The 23478-nt window shown below is 41.9% G+C and overlaps 1 protein-coding gene across 1 annotated transcript in view; it reads left to right on the top strand.

The window, feature by feature from the left end:
* Positions 1-11158: 11158 nt before the first annotated feature.
* The window catches only part of SYNPR (synaptoporin), a 310558-nt gene continuing 298238 nt past the window's right edge, over positions 11159-23478 (top strand). The window contains exons 1-2 of the mRNA XM_047849818.1: positions 11159-11176; positions 11288-11353. Coding sequence (XP_047705774.1) covers positions 11159-11176; positions 11288-11353 — 84 coding nt within the window. The remainder of the gene's footprint in view (positions 11177-11287; positions 11354-23478) is intronic.

Consider the following 23478-nt stretch of genomic DNA (forward strand, 5'->3'; position numbering starts at 1 on the left):
AGTTGGAGATACAGGAGGCAGCCAAGATTCTGCCATGTGGAGCTTACATAATATAGTGGGCAGGTAAACAGTGACAAGGTAAATTGGATCATAATTGTTATACAGAAGTAGAGGGTATTAAGATAGCACAGGACAAAGGCACCTAACTTAGTCTGGAATATTAGATAGGCTTCTTTGTTAACATCAGACATTACATTACAAGAAGTAGAATAAAACCAGAGAATTATAAGCTGAAAGAAACATTTTCAAAGTGAAAAGAGCACTGGGATAAGAGTGGCCAGTTCTGATTGGTTTATGACTGAAGGAAGTGGAAATCTAGGCTTCCCAGAATAGATGCCACTGGAACTGAGCAACGAGGGACATTTTATTAGGGTACAGTCTAAGGCAATCTAACAAACTCCAAAACATAGTGGCATGAACAAAGTACTACCTTGTAACAGATCAAAGATCAGATGATGCTATCATCCTCCAGATATGACCTTCGTCCTTGACTCCAAGGTGGCCGCTACAGCTCTTGTCATCACATATGGATCCCACCTGGCCACAAGAAAAAAAGGACTTAGATTGGTATGTGGAGACAAGGAAAAAACCCTGTTAAAATTTAAAGTGAAAAAAGTAGGTTGTGTAATAATATACATGGTATTAACTCACTTTTATTAATGATAGCATATATGAGTCATTTGACATAGATATAACATATACATTATATTTTTAAAATATATTCATATATGTATGCATATACATATATTCACATATATACTTCTATATAGAAAATTGTATATTCCTGTAAGCAATGGAAGTAGGAGGTGGGAAAAAAAAATCTTACCTTAGGTAGTTCTAGATTATTTGAAGTTTTATGTGTATTACTTTTATAAATATGTGTAACATAAAGAGAAGAAAGGATATCAGAGTGTTAATGTGCTTATATTTTCTCTTCATAAGCTCTCATGAACACAAATGCACACAAAATATACATAAAACCAAAAAAAAAAACATTACCTTTAATTAATCTTCATATAGAAATAAAGCCATGCAGAGAGAATTACATTTCTCTTGCTTAATTTATAGATCATGCTAAGGAAAAAGTAATCCCATATTCATTTCACTACTCGAAGAGTTGTAGAAAATTGTGTTATTTGTTATTCTATCATTGAGTATGATGGGTCCCTGGCTAGTAAAATAAAAGCACTAAGTAATGATGGACTTTTTTTTTTTTTTTTAACTTCAGGATGTTAACCTATGGTTGCTAGATCTATCATTTTTTTTTTAAATTAAGACTATTTTCTCTTCAGGGAAGTTTTAGGTTACAGCAAAATTGCACAGAAGGGACAGAGATTTCCTATATACTCTCTACCCCAACACAAGCATAGCTTCCTTTATTATCATCTTCCACTACCTGAATGGTAGAATTTTTACAATTGATGACATTACACTGACACACTGTAATCACCCAAAGTCCACAGTTTACATTACAGTCATCCTTGGCGCTATATATAACATAGGTTTGGACAAATGTAAAGTGACATGTATCCATCACATGATATCAAACGGAGTATTTTCACTGCTTGAAAAACCCTCTGTGTGTCACTTATTCATCCCTTACTCCACCACAATCTCTGGCAAGCAATGTCATTTTTACTGTCCCCATAGTTTTGCCTTTTCTGGTAGGTCATATAGCCAGAATCATACACTGTGCTGCCTTTTCCGATTGACTTCCAATGTTTAATAGGCATTTAAGTTTCCCCCATGCCTCTTCATGGCTTGATTAAATCACCTCATTTGTACTTAACAACCTATAACACTAAGGTAAAATAAGGAATCCTTTAAAATAAAACCTTTAGAAATCTTGAAAATAAATGGGAAAAGTGCTCTCCTCAATGATAAATGACATTGCAAAAATTACTAGTAGCGAGATGAAAACTAGTAGGACATACGAGGATTGAGAGTGTGGAATACTTGGGAATAAACTTAAGCAGGTAAAAGACTTTTACATTGAAAATTACAAAACACTGAAAGAAGTTAAAGAAGACATAAATGATTGGAAAGAAATGTGTATTTGTGTACTGGAATAGTTAGTAATGTTAACAATATCCGTAGCGCCCAAGGCAATCTCCAATCAATGCAATGCCTATCAAAATCTCAATGGCAGGGTGCCTGGGTGGCTCAGTAGCCTGACTCGTGGCTACGAGTGGTTTCAGCTCCAGGTCATTGATCTCACAGTTTGTGGGTTCAAGCCCTGCGTTGGGCTCCATGCTGACAGTGCAGAGCCTGCTTCGGATTCTCTCTCTCTCTCCCTCTCTCTCTGACCCTTCCCCACTCATGTTCTGTCTCTCTCTCTCTCTCTCTCTCAAAACAATAAACTTTAAAAAATCCCAATAGAATTTTTCACAGAAATAGTAAAAACAATCCTAAAATTCACATGGAACCACAGAGACCTTGAACAGCCAAAATAATCTTGAGAAAGAACAAAGCTGAAGGCATCACACGTCCTGATTTCAAAATATAAAGTTACAATAATCAAAATAGTTTGCACTGACATATAGACAGACGTAGATCAATGGAACATAGTAGAGAGCTCAGAAATAAACCCAAGCATGTATGTTTAACTTATCTTTGACAAGATTATCAAGAATACCCAATGGGGATAGGACAGTTTCTTCAGCAAATGATGTTGTGAAACCTGGATATCCACACGTGTTCTTTCCACAATTAAAAAGAAGAAGAGAATGTGGATAATCGATGTATATTTTATATTTTGGATAATTAGAAGGTATAAAATTAGTTCAAGCTCTCAAGAGTTATTGGGTTCAGGGCCACCTGAGTGGCTCAGTAGGTTGAGCATCCAACTTCGGCTTAAGTCATGATCTTGCAGTTCACGGGTTCAAGTCCCGCATCAGGATCTCTGCTGCCAGTGCAGAGCCTGCTTCAGATTTCCTGTCTCCCTCTCTCTCTGCACCTCCCCTGCTCATGTGCACATGCTCTCTTTCTCTCTCTAAAATAAACATTAAAAAAAAAAGAATTATTGGCTTCACTTCCATTTAGCTGTATGAACTTGGGCAAGTCTTCAACTTATCCATGACTCAGTTCCATTATTTGCAAACTCTGGATAATACTAACTAATTTGTAGTGGTATAAGAAGCTTATCACAGTGACTGGCACATAGTACATCCTCATTAGAAGTCACTTCTAAGAAAGCTGTCGATAACTGCTGACCATGATTTGGGGAAAGGATTCTTTCATTTTCTGTGTTCTTTCTCTCCCTTCCCACTCTGTTTCTCGTGTTTCCTTCCTTCCTTCCTTCCTTCCTTCCTTCCTTCCTTCCTTCTCTTTTAGTGACTTTTTGGGTTTTAACCTGTCTTCTATTTCTGCCAAAGAACCTATGTAATTATACCTTTCTTCTGGGTATTATCTGCCAAGCAGGTGTAAAAGTGCAGTGCAGTGTAATTTAGTAAAGATCTAATTTTAGGTATTGGATTTGTGTTTGTCTGTGTGAGTGGTCCAGCAGTGCCCTCACACACACTTGTCAAGCTGTGTGAAAGGACCTTGGCCAGCAGAGAATACAACCATGAAGTGACAAAAGGGTCAATTTTCCAATGTCTCGGGTTTGAATTAATCTGAGTTTGTTTTTGACTTAAAGGTTCATATTGGTAAGGAATAAGTAAATGTGTTATAATTGTTGAATAGGATGGGGTTTTCTTTGGACTCATTTAGAGTAGATACAAAAGCCATTTTGTCATACTGAGGCATGAGGTCTATAGACCATCTGGAGAATTTACTAAAATGATAAGCATGTAGTGTCTAATTTGGATTACAGACTTTTATTAAAGATAGGAAAGAATTCATCTGATCTTTCTCTGTAAGGGTTTTATAAGTATACGTATGTAACTGTTCCCTAAAACAAGGATAAAATTATTGGAGATTGCAAATATTCCCAAGTAAAACTATTTTTAAGAACATCCTAACAATCCCTGTCAAAGCTCCACTTGTAAACATCAAAGAAATAAAAAAACACTTTCACATTGAATTGTATGTTCTTGGAAAGTGTATGTATATTGGGAAGCCTCCCAAAAAGAATGTTACCAATGTTCTTATCAACCCCCGAAGAAAATTCCCAAGATTAAATGACAAGCTTGGAGTTTAAGGAGAAAGGAAAAGATAAGAAACATTTGAAGGAAAAAGAAATGAGAATTTTGAAAAGAAAAAAAGGAGATGGAAGAAAATAAATGATTTTTAAGTGTTTATAAGTCGTGGTGTATGACAGTCACTTGGGATGCCAATGTCATAGGCTGTCTCCCTACCATTGTGGTAGGTCTTATGTCTTGGCTTTTTAGCAGCTGTCTGTACTAGATTCTCTAATAAGGCCAGGTATTATTCTGGGTCCTTTACTTGTGAAAACTCACATATCCCTCCTTACAAAGCAATGTGGATGTCCAGTTAATCTCCATTTTGCTATAAGGAAGCTAAATGAAAAGAGTTTAAGAGCCTTGCTCAAGGTCACATAACAAGGGAGTGGTAGAGCCAGGATATGAGGAGCAAAGTCAATCTGTTTCCAGAATTTGAGTAATCCTCTCTTATGCTAGACCCTTTTTTCAGGCAGTAACACTTTAGTCAAGATGTATCCATTCTTTGGGCTTTATTTATGTCATTCAAAACTTGCAGTGGGTGACATGAGATTAATGCAAAACGGGTGTGATCTATGAGTCTGTGAAAACATGGGAGTGATCCAAGAAGAATGTCAAGAAGGATGAGCATTTTGGAAAATGCAGTTAATGATGAAAGATAAAAATAATTAGAATGATTGAGCCTTTGAGAAGGGGAGGAGTTTCTTCTAATTAGGTTCATGGAAAAACAGTGGTAGAAGTTGTACGTGGAGTCGACAATGGTACCCATCTTTATTTCTTCAGAGACATTTCGTTTATGTTTCAGCAAGAAAAATATTTTTGCCTAAAGCTTGTGACATTTTCAAATTTGCAATGGAAACTGCATAGTATCTTTTTTCTTAGAAAGTTACAAGGGTAGGAGAAAAATCATGACTCTGCTGTTTACTGTCTATAAAAGCTTAGCTGAGATTTTTCATTTCTCTGAGCCTGTATTTTCTTGTCTACACAAGGCAAGAAAGTGATACAGACTTAGGAGGTTGATGAGGATACTGAGTTATGCCAATAGGGGCACTTAGCATTCTATCCAACATCTACTTAATACTGAGAGTCATGATTACTGTTACAATTCGTATCCCCTGAGGTCAATGGTGAATCTTTGGACATGCATTTTGGTCTTCTAAATTTGCATGTGTTCAAGCCAGGCCATATTTACACAGACATCTTTTGTTTAAAACAAAGATGCAGGGGCGCCTGGGTGGCTCAGTCGGTTGAGCGTCCGACTTCAGCTCAGGTCACGATCTCGCGGTCCATGAGTTCGGGCCCCGCGTCGGGCTCTGGGCTGATGGCTCAGAGCCTGGAGCCTGCTTCCGATTCTGTGTCTTCCTCTCTCTCTGCCCCTGCCCCGTTCATGCTCTGTCTCTCTCTGTCTCAAAAATAAATAAAACGTTAAAAAAAATAAAAAAATAAAAAAAACAAAGATGCAAATAGAAATAGTGAAAGCATTTTGTGATGTAAGTCCACATCGGTCTTGACATTTGAATTTTTGCATCAGTTATGATTTTTTTTAATGTTTATTTATTTTTGAGAGAGAGAGAGAGAGCATGCACAAGCAGGGGAAGGGCAGAGAGAGAAGGAGACAATCCCAAGCAGGATCCGTAACATCAGCACAGTGCCTGACGCAGGGCTCGAACCCACGAACCGGGAGATCACAACCTGAAGTGAAACCAAGAGTCGGATGCTTAACCAACTGAGCCACCCAGGTGCCCCTGTCAGTTATGACTATTAATTAAGAATGATCCTGGGGCACCTGGGTGGCTGTCACTTAAGCATCTGACTCTTGATTTCAACTCAGGTCATGATATCATGATCCTGACATGGAGCCTGATGGGGCTCTATGCTAAGCATGGAGCCTGCTTGGGATTCTCTTTCTTTCTTTCTTTCTTTCTTTCTTTCTTTCTTTCTTTCTTCCTTCCTTTCTTTCTTCCTTTCTTTCTTCTTTCTTTCTTTCTTTCTTTCTTTCTTCTTCCTTCCTTCCTTCCTTTCTTTCTTCCTTTCTTCCTTCCTTTCTTTCTTTCTCTCTCTCTCTCTGTTCCTACCCCAATGAGTGTGTGTGCATGCACACGCGTTCTCTGTCAAAATAAATAAGTAAACATTTCATAAAAAAGAATGATCTTATTTGAATGCTAGTAATTCCATAGATGCCTATGAAATCTTATTTTGTGATGAAGTTTCAAGCCAAGTAAACATGCACACATCCTTGTATATTGTATTTCAGCCAGTTTTTTCAAAGTAGGCTTCAAGCCCAGCACAAAGCCCAAAGCATGGTTTGAACTCAGAACCCTTTGATCAAAACCTGAGCCGAGATCACGAGTCAGACACTTAGCTGACTGAGCCACCCAAATGCCCCTATATTGCAGCCATGTAAGACTGAAACATAAAGATGGCTTTACTTGATCTGTGTGTTGACAGATATTGCTGCCACTTATTGTAAAATTCGAATTCTTGAAAATATTTCCACACCAACTCCTCGACCGTGTACCAGCCCCATGCAAGCCAAATTTATAAGCAAATAATTACAGAGACATGCCATTGGGCTTTTGCTTTTGTACTCACTAGTCAAGGAAAGATTTGGAAAGTTTAGGTTAGCGGCATAAGCAGAGAGTTCAATATATGACATTTGACTTCCACTCATTACTTACTTCTGGTATTTTAAAGGTCATAACATATGGATAGTATTTCCTCCTGTATTAAGGTGCTATGGATAAAATTTTAAATTACTTTTTCCTCTTTGCCAGAAGAGATATAGGAAGATGAAACCCAAGCATGTTATTTATTCCCTGTTATTGAGAGCAAGATTCAATTGCGTGAATAATTCAAGTTCATCTACTGCAATTTGGTACTTCAGTTTTTGTAATGTTGATCCCCTGTGAGAGTCAAAATGGTCGTTTTTATAACTTAAATTTTGTTTATTTGCTTGTTTTACCACATGTTGACCTGGAACATATTGGATTTCTAATATATCCCACTACAGTGTAAACTCTGTGAAAGCAGGGATTTTGTCAAGCTCTTTATAGTACCGAGAACAGTACTAGCACATAATAAGCATGCAGTCCTTACTTGTTGAATTACTTGTTGAAGTCCTAACTTGTTAAGTCAAGGTTTCTCAACGGAGGCACTATTGACAGTTTTTGAAAAAATCTTTGTTGTGCGCAGCTTTCTTTTGTATTGTAGGAGGTTGAGCAGTATCCTTGGCCACGACACTTTGGATGCCAGCAGGTGCCAATAGCATCTTTCTACCCCCCCTTCCCCCACCCAGTTGTGACAACTTAAAGTGTCTCCAAACAATGCCAAATGTCTCCGTGGGGAGGGAAGGACCCAAACCTTCCTCTGTTGAGAACCAGGGCAGTAAATGAATGAATTGCCTTGGCACATCAAAGGAAGTCTTCATCAACCAAAGTCCCTGGTCGAAAATAAAAGAAGAATTTGGAAACTGATTTACATAACCAATACAGGCCACTAAAATGGATTGCTTACGCCTCACCCTACTTAACATGATTGTTGAGCCAATGCAATAATCCGTTATAATAAGAAAGAAGTTATCTTTTGTCGTCTTGTGGCAGAAGAGAAGGTGTCACCCTCAGCCACTGAGAATGATATTGTGGCAGTGTTTATACCATCCCTCCTACTTCTCCCAGCCTAGTTCTTTAGGGAACCCACTGTTATCTCTGGGTCTGAAGACAGAGGTTCTAACCCCAAAGTCTACGAAACATTTAACATTGCAAATGTGATACCGAACTCTGGGTTATTTTGGTGATACAGCTGTCGGAAGCTCATACATTTCCGGAACGTGAAAAGCATCCTGTGACAATGTGTAATTGTTGTCTAAGCTATGACACATTTGCCATTTGCCACGATTCTGGCTTCCTTCACATGGTGTTTGGAGGACTGGAAAAATCTGCCACCATATTAGCGAGGAGAGATGTTGGGTGTGAAGAAAGACCTAGGGGGACAGGCTCAATAATCACACTTCAGCTGTGTCCACTCCCCGGCTCAAATGAAATGCTAGTGGGCAACAGCGTAAATGAATCACTCTCTCTGTCGAAAGAGCCACATTTAGATGTTTATGTTTAGATGACCCTGGGCAAGGTAGCTAGCCTTTCGAAGCCTGGATGCACTATCCATAAAAGAGGGGATTGAGGTGAGGTTTAAATGATGTATTTAAAACACTCAGCACAATGTCTGGCATGCACTGAGAACTGAATTAATATAAGCTATTACAATTATCATCATTAAGCAGGAGATGTTATAGCCATAAGCTAGTTGACTGTGATGGAAAGAGCAAGGATGCAAGGACAATGAGGTCATACAGATTCAGGCAGAATCACGGTTCAGTTACTTCCTAGCTGTGTGAATCCTCGTATGAATCACCCCAGGTTGTATTGCGTTGCAGTCACAAAAGACTTAAAAGTCTCAGGTACTTGCAACCCCAAAAGCATTTCTTGCTCGGTTCCATGTTCATAAAGTCCAGCTGCTGCTCTGCTCTTCATCAATATGTTTTTTTTTTTAAGTTTATTTACTTATTTTTAAGAGAGAGACAGCGAGCACAGGCACGGGAGGGGCAGAGAAGAGAGGAAGAAAAAACATGAAGCAGGATCTGTGCTGTCAGCGCAGAGCCCCGTGCAGGGCTCGCTCCCACAAACGGTGAGAGCATGACCTAGAGCTGAAATCAAGAGTCGGATGCTTTCATAGACCGAGCCACCCAGGTGCCCCTGGTCTTCATCAGTCTTATGCCAGGACTCAGGCTGTCAGAGTAGCCTCTGTGTAATAAATTGTATTCGTGGTGGTATAAGGAAACAAACAAGATGGCAAATCTCTAACGGTTCTGAAAACTCCTGCCCAGAATGCACACATCACCTCTGCCCATATTTCAGTGGCCAAAGCAAATAAAATGGCAGCTCCTGAGTTCAAAAAGGCAGGGCTATGTAGAGGAGGGGTCCTGCGGAGAGTGGCAAGACTGTGCTACAGCTGACCACAGCTCCGTGGAGAACCTCTGAACTTTCACCTTTGCTTTTTGTTTTTGTTAATTAGTGTGGGCACTGAGAAATATAACTAATACATGTGGAGAGATTATGATGTGCCAGACTGCCTTAGATACATTATCTACGAAGTCTCATTGAGTCCTGGTAACAAAAAGCCGAGGTAGATATTGTTGGCTCCATTTTACAGATTAAAACAAGTGAGGTCTTGAAGAGGCTAAGCAACCTCACACACAAGATTATATACATAAATGTCAGGTCACATACTAAGTACTTGATAAGTGCCTTCTCTCCCCCTCCCCTTGTTAAGTTGCATAATGGCTTATTTTTGAAACAACTGTTTCCAATTGTTTTAGACTGTGTATGTAGGAAGAGCAGTAGGAACAAAACTGGCTGACTGCAGATGGTGCAACTGGCCCTTTGGAGTTCTTACGAAATTTCTAGTCTTCTCAAACAAAATCCATGGGTGGGGGGGGGCATCTACTCTGGATGTGCTCTTTCTTACCCATATTTGGCCTGCGGGCTCCCCTTAGCAGACTCCTAACTACTCATTTCCATTTTCATCCCCCACTCTTAACTATTAGTCACTCCCTCCCGCCCCTCAACACACACAAACTCCAAACCTTTTTGGCAAATCTTCGTAGTAAACAGATGGGGTATCTGTGTTGCCCGGAGACCACTTCATATGTGGAATCCAGTCCAAAGCGAGTGAGAAGGAAGGGGCATATCAGCAACATGACTGAGTGGTTAAGCCCTCTCCTCCTCCTCCTTTTTTCTTCCTCCCCTCTACCCCTTACCCCACTTCTCTTTTACTGCCCTTTTGAATTCAGCTCTGGCTTCGTCATCTATTAACTGTTTAAACTACAGCAGACCACGTCCCTTCCATGGCCCTCAATTTCCTCACCTCTAAAATGAGAATGGTGTAGTAACCCATGGGGGTTTTGTGACTATGTGAAATGCTGTTTATAAAGCTCTTTGCGCAATTTCTGACTCACAGAAGGAACTCGTTTGGTTGTTGTTAGCTATTATTTCGGGCAAGGTTAGCAGCCCATGTAGGAGTTTGGGAGGCAAGGACTCAGCAACTACAGGATGAATTCGGAGGAGCTTCATTGGGGGTTATTTGTTCGCCAAAGGGTCTCGGTGGAAGAGCATGAGCTGAGAGGAACTTGAATTTCCATCCCTGTTTGGCCCCTCACGAGCTGTGTTACCTTGGCTGATTCGGCCTCTGTAAGCCTATTTTCTACCTTTAACGTGGGCATGACCTCACACAGTGGCCTCGAGAATTAGCCTGCTGGCGCACAGTCCCCTATTCAAGCTGACTTTGACCCCCCCCCCCCTTTCCGGCCGCGTGAGTCGGTCCCGGCCCTCTCCTGGTGCTGGGGGCAGGGGCCGCGTTGCCCCGTTCTCGGTTGCACCCCGGCACCGGGGCTGCCTGGCCGCGCCGACGGCGCCCCCGGAAGGGGTGTGCGGACCAACGAATCAACAGGCTCTCTTCGGCGTTCAGAAGTCACCGGACCTCACACACCTCCCCAGGTAAGGGGTGGGTGCCCTTCTCTCACCTGGAGCCCCCGTCCTCAGTCTGGGAACCGTGCTGCCGACGGAGCCAGCCGGCTCTCCCCGCGCCCCGGCCTCGAAGTTTCCCGGGCGCCCGAGGGCAGCGGGCGCGCGCGGCGAACGCACGGCGAAGCGGGGCGCTCGGCCTCGCCCGCCCCCCGCCCTCCCCTCCCGGCGGCAGCTGGCCAATGGCGGCCCTCCCCGGGCGCTCCCCCTCCCGCCGCCTCTCCCCCTCCCCGCGCCCTCCCCGCCGCCCGGCTGCCTCCGCTAGCAGCCGGGGCTCGCAGGCTTGGCGGAGCGCACGGCGGGCCGAGCGTCAGCCAGCCCGCGCCGGCCCCGCTCTCCCCGGCCCCCGCCGGCGCCTGCACGCCTCGGGCCTCGCCCCTCCGGCGCTTCCCGACGCGGGGCTCCTGGCCCCGAGGACCGCGCGTCGGCGGCCCCCGAACTTCATCTGAAAGGGAGGAGACGATGGACCCCGTGAGTCAGGTAGGGCGGACCTGGGTTGCGGAGGGGTGGGGGGCGCCCCGCGGTCCGGAGAGGCGCCCCAGCCCCTTCCTCACGCTCTCTCTTTCTCTCTCTCGTCTGGCCCGTCCAAAGCTGGCCTCCGCGGGCACGTTCCGGGCGCTGAAGGAGCCCCTCGCCTTCCTGCGAGCGCTGGAGCTGGTGAGTGCGGGCTGTGTGCGCGGAGGGGGGCCGGGCGGCGAGCCGTCAGGTGAGGCGAGGTCCGCAGGGGCGCCGTCCGCTGGCTTCCGCTGCGAGCCCGGGGTTCGGCCCCCGCTCCAAAGACCTCCCCACTCCGCAGGTGCCGTTCCGGGCTGGCGGGGACCGGCTGGAGGGACCCAGCTTGGCCGCGGGAATGTGGACGGGCTTTTGCAGGCGCCCCGAGGTGTCCTCTCTCCTCCCACTCGCACGCGCGCAGGGGCTGCTGTCGGGAGCCCCCGGGAGATGGAGAGGTGGGAAGGGGAGCCGGTGGAGGTGAGGCTCCGGGCCTCACCTGCACTTCTGCGCGGGGTCGGGGGGGGGGGGGGCGGTGAAGGCTGGAGAGGAGGGACTCTCTGAAGGCTGGGCCTCCACTTGGCGGAGCTCGAAAGTTGTTCAGCACTGAGGCAGCTCTGCGCCCGGACTGGGATGCTGGAAGCCTGTGGTCAGCCGCCCTGCGGGAGCTCCAGCGAGGCGCTTCCAGGCTGTGAATGCTGTTGGTGGAGACAGCACGAGTTCTTCATTCCACGTTATAATTTCTCTACCCCGGCCACTCCTCGAGGACTCTAATGATTTTTCCCAGGACAGCCTAACCCCCCCCCCCCCCCCCCCGCCTCGATGCCCCCAGCCTTCTTGGTATAGCTTTCTTCAGCCACTGGGCTCTCCGAAGTTTTGTTACTCTTTGGCTTTGTACCCCTATTAAAAAAAAACATTTTGCCAGTCCTCTGGCAACCTGTCTGTTGACAAGCAGGGAGGCACAGAAACAGCTACTCACGGGGCCACAGAGCAGTGTTGGTGTTGTTGGCTGGGATGATGGTTATTCAGAGTGAAATCTGCAGGTCGCACGTTCTCTCTTGCTAGGAGCTCTGAGAGGCAAGCGGACCTATCTGGACAGAAAGTTCAAAGCCCGTCATGTAGCATTAATCACAGGCCCTACCACTGACTAGCTGGGAAATTATGTAAGAGCGTGCCCCGTCCTCCCTGATCTTAGCTCCGAGGGCTAGCGTGTGGCTTTGGCTACACAACTGTGATGCGTTTACACGGATGATCTACAGGGTAATCACGTTTGCCTTGTTTGTGGACCTGCATTAAAATGCAGGAATGTTATCAGTTTGACATACATCAAGACAGCATTTGGAAAGCTTGAACTAGCGGTTCTGGATGGCCATTAGAAAACAGTGGCCCTTACAGCCAGGTTAAACAAAGCCAGCAGGGCTCATGGTCTGGGAGGCTTCCGGTCGCTTTCTCAGAATTCTGCCCTCATTCATTCATTCAGACATTCAATAAACATTCCCTGTGGAAAAGTAGGGGTTTTTGATCAAAATCAGAACTCCATTGCCAAGCCATTGTGTCTCAAAACAAGATTCAAAGAGTTGACATCAATTTTCTGGTATCTCTGATTGTCTCACATTGTCATTTACCTGACACATTAATCTGTATTCTTTTCAGTCCTGTGACAGCATCATTCCATGTCACTACTCACCACACAGCCTCTACCAGTATGTTTCCAAGTACAGTAAACCTGGATGAATTTGTTTAAAATGCAGATTTCTGGATATCAGTTCACAATATTGGGAAGATGGGTGCCCGGGAATCTGCGTTTTAAACAAGCTCCCTAGATAATTCCTATGCACTTTTAAGCTGGAGGACCACTACCCTAAGCTATCCAGGTTTCTTCCAAAACTCAAAAGCACTTTAAGTTTCCCTTCGTCCTCACACCCCAAGCCTGGAAAAAAATGTGTGTCTTTTAACCTCAGCTTAAATATTACCTTCAGGAAGTTGTCTTATATTGCCTCCTTTTCCTTTCCTCTACCCCAAACAGAATTCTTTGGGCTTCCCATTCTTTGGGCTTCCATTACATTTTATTCATGAGCATTTATCACACTGCATTATAGTTGTTTTTTTCTTGATGTGCGTGGTGAGAGGGGGGGGGGGAGAAGGAAAGAGAAAGGGAGAGGGAAAGGATTAGTAGAACATTTATTACACCTAAAATATTTATAGTCTTTCTCTCTTTTAGGCCTCTAAGGCTATAAGGTGGAATAGCTTATGCTTGCAGATCAGTTACTACATTCTCTTTGTGGAAGAGAGCCTGAATAAGGGACAAAAACAAACAAAAAAGAAACAAGGGGGCAAACCAAAACAAAGCTTAAAAAGTCAGAGAAGTTAGTTGATCTACCTTTTTGAAAACCTTTTTTAGTGTTTATTTATTATTGAGAGACAGAAAGAGAGCATGAGCATGGGAGGGGCAGAGAGAGGAGGAGACACAGAATCTGATGGAGGCTCCAGGCTCTGAGCTGTTAGCACAGAGCCCGATGCGGGGCTCGAACTCACAAACCCAGCGAGATCATGACCTGAGCCGAAATCAGATGCTTAACCAACTGAGCCACCCAGGTGCCCCTTGATCTACCTTTTATAAGTGCTAAGGTAAAGAGGTGAAAGCAGAGAAATAGAAGAAGGTTAGTTACTGAGCAAGTTTAACAAAGTGGAGAGAGAGAAGGAATATCTATGTTACCGTATGCATTAGTAGGAGGAGCCTCTCTGAGCCATCTTTTTCTGTGGGAGATAGTGACAATGAGAGAGCGTGTGATCTCTTAGCAGGAAACTTGTTCTGTTTGTCTCTGTGTTCCCCCCTAGTGCCTTTCAGAGTTCTTGGTAAACAGTTAAGTGATGAGCTAAAGGTGAAAATTGATGATGACAGAGCACTAATAATACCCCAGTTTCTCCTTTTTTATGGAAAGCAGCTTTAAAGTTGGTGCTCCTTAAAATTTTTGAACTATAATCCTTTTGTTTTTTAGTATTTATAAATAAAAGTGTATATAAAGATATATGTTCAAGGATATTGACTGCAGCATCATTTGTAGAGGAAAGAGCTGGAAACAGTAAGTCCATTCATAGGAAAATCATTAGTGTGTGATTCATATATGTTATGAAATATTATACTGCCATTAAAAAGAATGAGTTAAATTAATATGCATTGACCTTAAGGTCAGTATATGTCATTGTCTTTGATAAAATTGTCAAGTGCAAAAAAAAGGGTTTCATTCTTTTTTTTTTTTTAATGTTTATTTGTTTTTTTGAGAGAGACAGAGACAGAATGCCAGTGGGTTAGGGGCAGAGAGAGAGGGAGACACAGAATCCGAAGCAGGCTTCAGGCTCCGAGCCATCAGCACAGAGCCCGACGTGGGGCTCGAACCCACGAGCTGTGAGATCATGACCTGAGCCGAAGTCGGATGCTCAACCGACTGAGCCACCCAGGCGCCCCCAAAAACGGTTTCATTCTTAATATTTGACAAAATTAAATTAAACAAGTTTAATTAAGTTCCATTAAATGGAAACAAGTGGCTTTCATTTTTTTAGTCCACAATTTATTCAATCAGATTTCAAAGTAATGCACAGAGTATAATACTATTTTTGTAAAAAATAGAAAAGGGGACATATAGTTGTGTGTGAGAGAGAAAGAGAAACAGATTTGTCTGAGCACAGAGAAAAGCATAGATGTGTACCACGGAATCGTTAAAACTGATTTTTTTCCAAAGGGCGTAATTTGAGGTGCAATGGGAAGAGGAGGGGGCGAAGGAAAGCTATGTTTTGCAGGAAGAACCACAGACATGTCACTTGTCTGCAGTTGTGCACAACTGTAATTTTTTAAAATAACTTATATTATGAATGATTTCCTATGGATTGGCCATATGAAGTTGCGTTACTTCTAAAGACATCCACTGATTTTGGATTTATAGCCTTAGGGTGAAACATGCACTTTATGTGCTCTTTGCTTAGGAAAGGCTCATGGATATAGTAGATTTAAAGTTTAAATAATGTATAAAAGCTAAGCCTTCAGGGGAAAGCTTTAGCCAATTTCAAAGACTTTGAAGCAAACCTTGCAATTCTTAATCTCTACTTAAATGAGGTCAAGGACTTCTCACTATCTTTTGAGTCAAACTCAAAATTCAGGACATAACACTGATCCCAGTGGTCTGTTTCATTTATTCCATGATGATAGAATAGACCCAGCAAATCTCTTAAACTTTGATTTGGAAATGGTAAAAAAAAAAAAAAAAAATTACATTTACCCCATTTCTCAGTCTTACTCTGAAAACTAATAGAATCCTGCCTTCCACTGATCACTTACTTTGCTACTTCAGTTCTTTGCTAGTTGGACTTTGGTCTTTTTTTTTTTTTTTTTAAAGTATCAGCACATTCTTTCTTCCCTGTACTATTTACAAAGCTCTGAATATACACCTGTGGATTTATGTTACTAGAATGTGGCAGACCCCAACACATCTCCATCACCCAGGACCAGAATTAGTGTAGATGTAAGGGCATCAAAAGGACTTCAGCTCCACAAATGATATTCAGCACAGTCTTCCAGCATCATGATGCTGCAAGTCCAGATTCTGTCCCTATAGAAATTCCTGCTAGGTCAAATTGCCTGATTCCTCTAATCCTTAATCTTTGACATCCATCTCAAACTGTGCTATACCATTTCTGCAACAACCCTGAACTTCACGTTTCCATTCTGCTTTTCCTTTCTGCCTTTCCAAAGGAAGCCAGCCAATCCAGGGATGCAGTGTGTCTGACAATGAGCCATAGGGGCTACTACTTCATGTAAATGGAGGCACCTGCTTTGCATAAACTTCATCCCTGAATCTAAGTCCTCAAATATGTTTTCCAAACAAACAGAAGACATTCTGTTTACTTGATACTAATAGCATTTATAATCATGATTGGTAGTAACAAAATAAAGCAATAATATAGTTAATAAGATATAATATATAATTAACATAATGTATCACCATTTTGAACACTTAATGAGAAAAGGAACGAGAGCTACCTTTCTCATGCAGGCTTCATGTGAGGTGCTATATTTTAGTGCTTTCAATACCTCAGCACATTAAAATCTATATGACTAATATTTCCATTTCACCATGAAGTGCAGGGACTTAACTAACTGATCAAGAACAAAATTGTGGGAAGTGGCAAAGCCAAGATTTGAGCACTCTCACTCCCAAATGTATTCTCTTAAATGCTGCACTTTTCTGCCTTGTTCAGTGTGGCAGGCACCTGCTGTATCTTATCTCTAATCCTCAAAGAAATGTTAAAAGGCAGATACTATCCTATTTGCAGTGTTTATCTCACCCACTAAGATATATTTTTGAAGGCTTTTCTGAAAATGCCAAGGAGGGTTTGCATTTAGAGACGAATATAACAGATATCAGTTGTCTTTTATATTGTTTTATTTTTTATGTTGGTTATTAATTAACCAAGGTCGAATAGGTTCTAATTAAAAATTAGTATCTCTTCATTTAAAATACATAGAAAAAGACTATGATTATAAAGCCAATAACTTAATCTCATTTTGTGGTCGTTTTTTTTTTTTCTATTAAAAAAAATCTGTGTGCATGAGTCAGACAAGTCTTTCTTTTTTTCCTAAGTATAAACACGACAGGGAATTCTAACATGCGAGATATTTAAATTATGAGCAGCAATCTGTCATTGAGGGCCTGATGTAATTTCAAAGCTACATTAATGTGGATTTAATTATAACTTTCTAGCCTCTCAATTAGTGACAAAAATCATGTGTGATTGGAATATGAATCAATAAATACACTTTTCATAAAAGAGCAACTCCCCAGTATGCTAATGGATTCATCACTTAATGCACTTCCAAGTTTATTAAGACCATTGGTGTTTGGCCCCGTAAGTACAGAAAAAAAGAGAAAAATGTTACTTATGGATTTGAATCCTGATTTTATTTTTCACTAGCATGGTGACCTGGGACAATTTATTTAATTTCACTAGACTTTATTTTTCTCATCTCTAAATTGGATTGATAATGGCTCCTACTTCAAAGGGCTGCCATAATGATTAAATGACTTAATGAAAGTAAACCACCTTGCACGGTGCCTGGGCTATAAAAAGCGCTCAACAAATTATGAAGGTGGTGATGATGATGATAATGATAATGATTTGGGTGATTCTGGGGATGATGAAAAAGGAGAAAGTAGAAATCCATTGGAAGGTAATTTAGAACGTTATGGAAACCTCTTGCGAGTTAGAATCTTGGCAAAATTCAGAAGTAGAAAATCTGTATTCACCTTGCATGTACCTCTTTAAGCCCCTCTCTCTGTATACCATGCTGTCATGGTTGGGGGTTTTTGTTGTGTTTTCTTTATTTGTTTTTATCATTGCATAAATGATTCTTCAGGAACTTGCCCTTGGAGTATCTGCATTTCAAAGAACATTGCAGAGAGGTCAGTGTGGAACCTACAGGAAAAGGTCTCTTGAAAGAATTGCAGGCAGTTGGTTCTCCAGAGTTTTTTGTTGAGGTGCAGGGAGAGAATCTTCCTCATTTTTCTTAAATCATAATCCATAGACATTGCTTATGTTTGGAAGAGTTACATGTATCCAACTGAATTCTCCAGGTTGTAGATGAAGGCATTCTAGGATCAGCCTCAGGCAGTTATTAACCACACCCTAATACCCAGCTACACCTGGCACTTGGGAGTCTCCCAGGGTAGGGATCCTGCCTTCATGCTCAAGTACAGACATTGTTCTTAGTTCTCTGTTCCCCAGAGGATTTACATCTCTTCCTGACCCAGGTAAGGGGGAAACAAACAAACAAAAAAGTCCGGTCCCCTGGGTGGCTCAGTTGGTTAGGTGTTCAATTCTCAATTTTGGCTCAGATCATGATTTCACGGTTTGTAAGATCAAGTCGCGATTCGGCCTCTGGGCTGACAGTGTGGAGCCTACCTGGGATTCTCTCTCTCTCTCACTTTCTCTCTCTCTCCTTCCCTCTCTCTCCCTCTCCCCATTCTCAAAGTAAAAAAACTTCAAAAAAGAAAAGAAAAGGTCACGTGTTAATAGAAAAAATAGTCCCTAAGGAATATGTGTAGAAATACATGACTTTTCTTTGAGTCTTCATCTTCTTCAGGCATGTGTTTGACTTTGGCTATATTTGTAATTATTCTTGTTCATTCTATTATCGTATCCTTTCTTTGAGAACCTGAGTTTCCTCACCTGAATACTGGGGCAATACCCTTTGCTTCTCACAGTGTTGTAAATTTTAAGTGAGATCAGGCATGTAAAATACTTTGTAAACTATTAAATGTCCTCTAAAAGTAAAGATGATTGTAATCATCATGATGGTAATGATAAAGAAATACTTTTTTCCAGCCTAAATGACTCTGGGCAGCGCCTGGGTGGCTCAGTCGGTTACGACTTCAGCTCAGGTCATAATCTCGTAGTTCTTGAGTTTGAGTTCCGCATCGGGTCCTGTGCAGACAGCTCAGAGTTGGAGCCTGCTTCAGATTCTGTCTCTCTCTCTCTCTCTGCCCCTCCCCAGCTGGCACTATGTCTCTGTCTCTCTCAAAAATAAATAAATGTTAAAAAAAATGTTTTTAATGACTCTGGGCGGCATAAGATAACTGACCTAAGTGTGAAGGTTGAGGCATAAAGTATGAGCACCTGATCTCTCTCTATGAGTGGTTGAGTCCTTCCCAACCACCAACCTCCCTCCAGTCTCTCATATTGAAATCCAGTTTCTTGCTCTGTACACATTTCACATTTCTTAGATGTTTTGGTGATGGTTTCTTGCTGATCTGATGGACTTTTGCAAATGTCTCTTCCTCTGCATGGATACCACCATTCTCTTCTAACCCAGCCCTATTTAGCTGACAAATTCCTCTTGTCCCTTGAGGTGTCAGCTTAGATGTCACTTCTCTTGGGAGGACCTCTCTGAGTAGGCTGGTTCCACTGGAAGAAGTCAGCCTCCTGATGGCTCCCCAAGCACATTCTTTTTTTTTTTTTAAGTTTGTTTATTTTGAGAGAGAGAGAGGCAAAGAGAGAGAGAATCCCAAGGAGGCTTCGCACTGTCAGTGCAGAGCCTGATGTGGGCTCATACCCATGAACCATGAGATCATAATCCAAGGCTAAATCAAGAGTTGGACGCTTAACCTACTGAACCACCCAGGTGCCCCATCCCAAGCACATTCTTTAATGGCTTGTTTGCATTTTAGCTTCTCAGGCAGACTAAATGCTCCATGAAGACAAGTTGCCTTGTTCATTACTAGATTCTAAGTGTCTAACACTGTGCTTGACACAGAGTAAGAACAACTCTTACTATGGAGATGTTTACAAATCCCATCAAAACATCAGACAGTAGGTGCTCAGTAAGTATTAGGTGAAGGAAGAGGGGGGAAGAAGAGAGGGAGGAAAGAGAATAAAGACTGAATAAATGAATCCTTGAGAACACATTGGATGTGGTGTAAATTCGCCTTCGTGATTTTCATTGTGAGGAGGAATCCTAAGGACTCCTATAGAAATAATTGTTCAGCTGTTACTTTTGGTTGTGGAGCAGAGTAACTCACCTAGGCCGAGTCAACTATTAAAAAAGAAAGACAGGAGTTGTAGACATCCTCACTGTACAATAAAGGAGGTGAACTCTTACAGCAATACAAGTGTGAGGGCAATAACCAAAACACAACAAAAGTGTGAGGAAGGAAACAGGAGTAGGTCTCATGTCTTGTGTTCAGGACAATGATGCCTTACCAAGAATGTTGCCATTATTGTGTTTTGACCACTGTCCTGCTTCATCTCTTTGTGTTCCCTGTCTCTTCCCATTTACCCCATTCTTTCCCTGATTCTAATCTAATGTCCTAAGAGAAGGGATGTGATTGGTTCAGCTAATAATTCTTTCAGTGTGGACACAGGTATCAGCCCCAGGCCATAGCAGGCTATGGATTGGCTGCCCATGGATCAGATGCCCACTGTTGGCTGTCACTTACAGCCTGAATGAAAAGGATCATGAGACTCAAAACATGTCTCTCTACATTGTTCTTTCAGGGGAAGAGTGGGAGGGATAATTCTTGAAGTCACCGGCACGTTAGGCATAGTAAGAAGTTTACATGTCTAGTGGAAGAATACATCATTTGTTTTATGAGTACACCTTCCATTAAGGTAGTGCTGGCCGTTTTCTCAAGATGTTACGTCTTTGATATCTGGGACCAGCATTCCTGGAATTCTCTATGATGAGATCATTTGGTGGACTCACATTGGTAATGTTATTCGAGGGGGTGTACCTTTGGCTCTTCAGCTCACAGGGCTCCAGAGCTTAGGCCAACTTGTTCATCACCTCTTCTTTAAAGGAATGATGAGGTCTTGTCTGTGATTAGATAATCCGTTTGTGAAGGAAAATGTATTCCTTCAAACCACATGCACTTCATTTTTTAATTGAGCTCTGGCCCTTAATGTTAGAATACTACATTAACTACTACATTAACTAGTTCTTGTGCTTATTCCTGTGGTAGAAAACAGGAACGCACTAATGTGGTTTTTTTTGTTTGTTTTTAGTTTAAGATTCTTATCCCACTTAATTTTTTTTTGTCCTGAATATCTACTCATGAAAGAGTCATTGGCTTGCCTGGTGTGATAGGTGCTGTTTGTTTGAGGGAGAGGAGGAGAGAAATTGGTTGACAAGCAAGAATCACCATGAAAAAAGGCAGCATGGTGGGTGAAGGAGCGTGGGCTTTGGCATGTGCCTTACGCTGGAAAACTGGCTCTTCTTCCCAGCCGTGGAAAGTGGAGGTGACTGCATAATCATGCTGTTCTTCAGGGTCTGCAGCCATCGAAGGAGGAATATAAGTGTCACATCTTTTGGTCGCCATAAGGGTTAAGTAAGATAATGTTTGCAAAACCTTCAGCACAGTGTGTAGTCCATACTAAGTCTTCCTAACTGTAACTAAGGAAGAGATTGTTAAACTTGATGATATGTTACCTATAAATGCACTTAACATTTCTAGCACAGTATAAACATAAAGTTTGCTCAATTTATTATTGCCATATTATCTTTTGTTTCTGTTATTATCTCTCTGTTGTGAGCACATTGATTGTGAGATGATCATAAAATAGATACAAGTAATATGAATACTAATACGTAGAGACAAGCACTTTAATAAGTGCTATACATGTATTATTTCATTTAATCTCACAATCACCTTTGAAGGACCAAGCAATAATTCCTTTTTACAGATGAAGAATCTGAGGCCTAGAGAGATCAAACTACTTGCCTAAAGTCATACAGCTAGTAAGTGACTAGAGCCAGGATTTGAACCTAGGCAATTGAATGGCAGACTCCTTCATCTTAATCATTTTTCCTGTCTTAGCTCGCATTAAGAGCGACTACTCATTACCCTTAGGTCTTGAAATTAAATGATTTCTCCAGTGAAAACAGTGGGAACAATATATATCATTCCTTCTTAAAGTCATGTCTTCTCAATCCCAATTCAGGTCCCTTTTCACTATCATGCTACCAGAGCACAAACAAAATTTAAATGTCTCCATAATGACTAGGGATGTCCAAACCCTCTTAGGGACCTTTTTACTCCTCAAAAATATTCCCATTCCCTGATAAAGATTTGCTGATCTTGGGTCTCTTTTCTAACAAAATCTTTTTTTATTTAATTTTTAATGTTTATTTTTGAGACCGAGTGTGAGCAGGGGAGGGGCAGATAGAGACACACACACAGAATCTGAAGCAGGCTGTCAGTACAGAGCCCTACACAGGGCTTGAACTCAAGAATTGTGAGGTCATGACCTGAGCTGCAGTCGGACACTCAACTGACTGAACCACTCAGGTGCTCCTCTAACACAATCTTTATTCACTGATTCATTGTATAAAGAAATCACGTTCAGGAATGTGTTGTGAAACATAATTATGAAGAGTTCTGTAGAATTCAGAAAGGATCTGGATATTTAGCAAGATGTGAACACTTAAATTCTTTTTTCGTGCCTGATAAATTACTCAAGCCAAAGGTTCCATCGTGGAGGCAGAAGGAGCAAATGAATTTTGTCTTTCCCGTGTGTGTGTGTGTGTGTGTGTGTGTGTGTGTGTATGGGCTGCCATTCTTTGGATTTGCTATTTTGAAGGATTTGTGTGCCAAATAAAAAGACATACCCCCTATGGCTTTAACAAGAAGTGCTCACATATCCATCTGGTCTACCATGAGACTGCCTGGCTATGCTTTCATGCCCTTAATTCACCTGATGGTTTTGCCTGCACCTGATAGACAGTTGGCATCCCCCCTGGGCTCCTTCCTGAAGCTGGGATCCAAAAGAACTGAGAAGGCAGAAGGGTTAGATTGAAAGAAAGAGCAATACCAGGAAATTACTAGGTATGAACCCATGAACTGAGTGAAGAATGGCAAATCCAGGGAGATATTTAAGCTGGAAAATGGTGTAGCTGGATAAGTAGGGATTATCATGATGACTTAAGAGTGTGCTCACTTAGAGCCACAAGCTTGAGTTCAGTCACAGAACTTGGATGAGTTCATAGGCAAATCAGGTTTGCTGAACTTCCAATTTCTAGGGATTTTACCTACAGCAAAAATATGTTTAAAAGATAAAAATGAATCAGTGGCTCAACGTTTAGACAATTCCCTTCATCTCCCTGAGCTATAAAATGAGGATAATATCCATTAACACAGTGCTGTGGAATAAAAAGAATTAACATGCATGAAGTTCCTATCAGAGGGCTCAATAAATATTGACTAACCCTGAATCTAGAACACTAGACCTCAGGTGTCCAGGGAATCTTTCCTCTTTGGGCAGTGCCTGATGTGATACCTTAATGTTCTTCTCTGGCTGCAGTTGTTTGAGGAAAGGGGGGAGGCTTATTTGCATGTTTCATAATCCTCTACTAGAATTTATATAAGAACTTCTATTGCCAGAAAAACATTACGAATTCTACTTATGAAACAGTTGAAAGCAAAAGCATGATTATTACATATGAATGTGAAATTTATCTTAAAAGATACATACTTGTTAAAAAGAATCTGTATGAAATTGTTAGTGGTATTGTAGCTCTTTTAGGGGAAGCCACCAAGTTTACCAGCCACAGTAGGTAAATTTGAGGTGTAAGTATTATACTTTTTCTCCTTTTAAAATGATTTTAAATTGCAGACTGATTTTGGGTCTTTTCATGTCTGGCTTTACTTGCTACCTTTGCCTCATTTGGTACAGAAAGAATACCTGGGCTTGGGGTGCCTGGGTGGCTCAGTCGGTTGAGCATCCGACTTTGGCTCAGGTCATGATCT

The sequence above is a fragment of the Prionailurus viverrinus genome, chromosome A2 (genome assembly GCF_022837055.1).
Source record: "Prionailurus viverrinus isolate Anna chromosome A2, UM_Priviv_1.0, whole genome shotgun sequence".
In the NCBI taxonomy this organism is placed as follows: domain Eukaryota; kingdom Metazoa; phylum Chordata; class Mammalia; order Carnivora; family Felidae; genus Prionailurus; species Prionailurus viverrinus.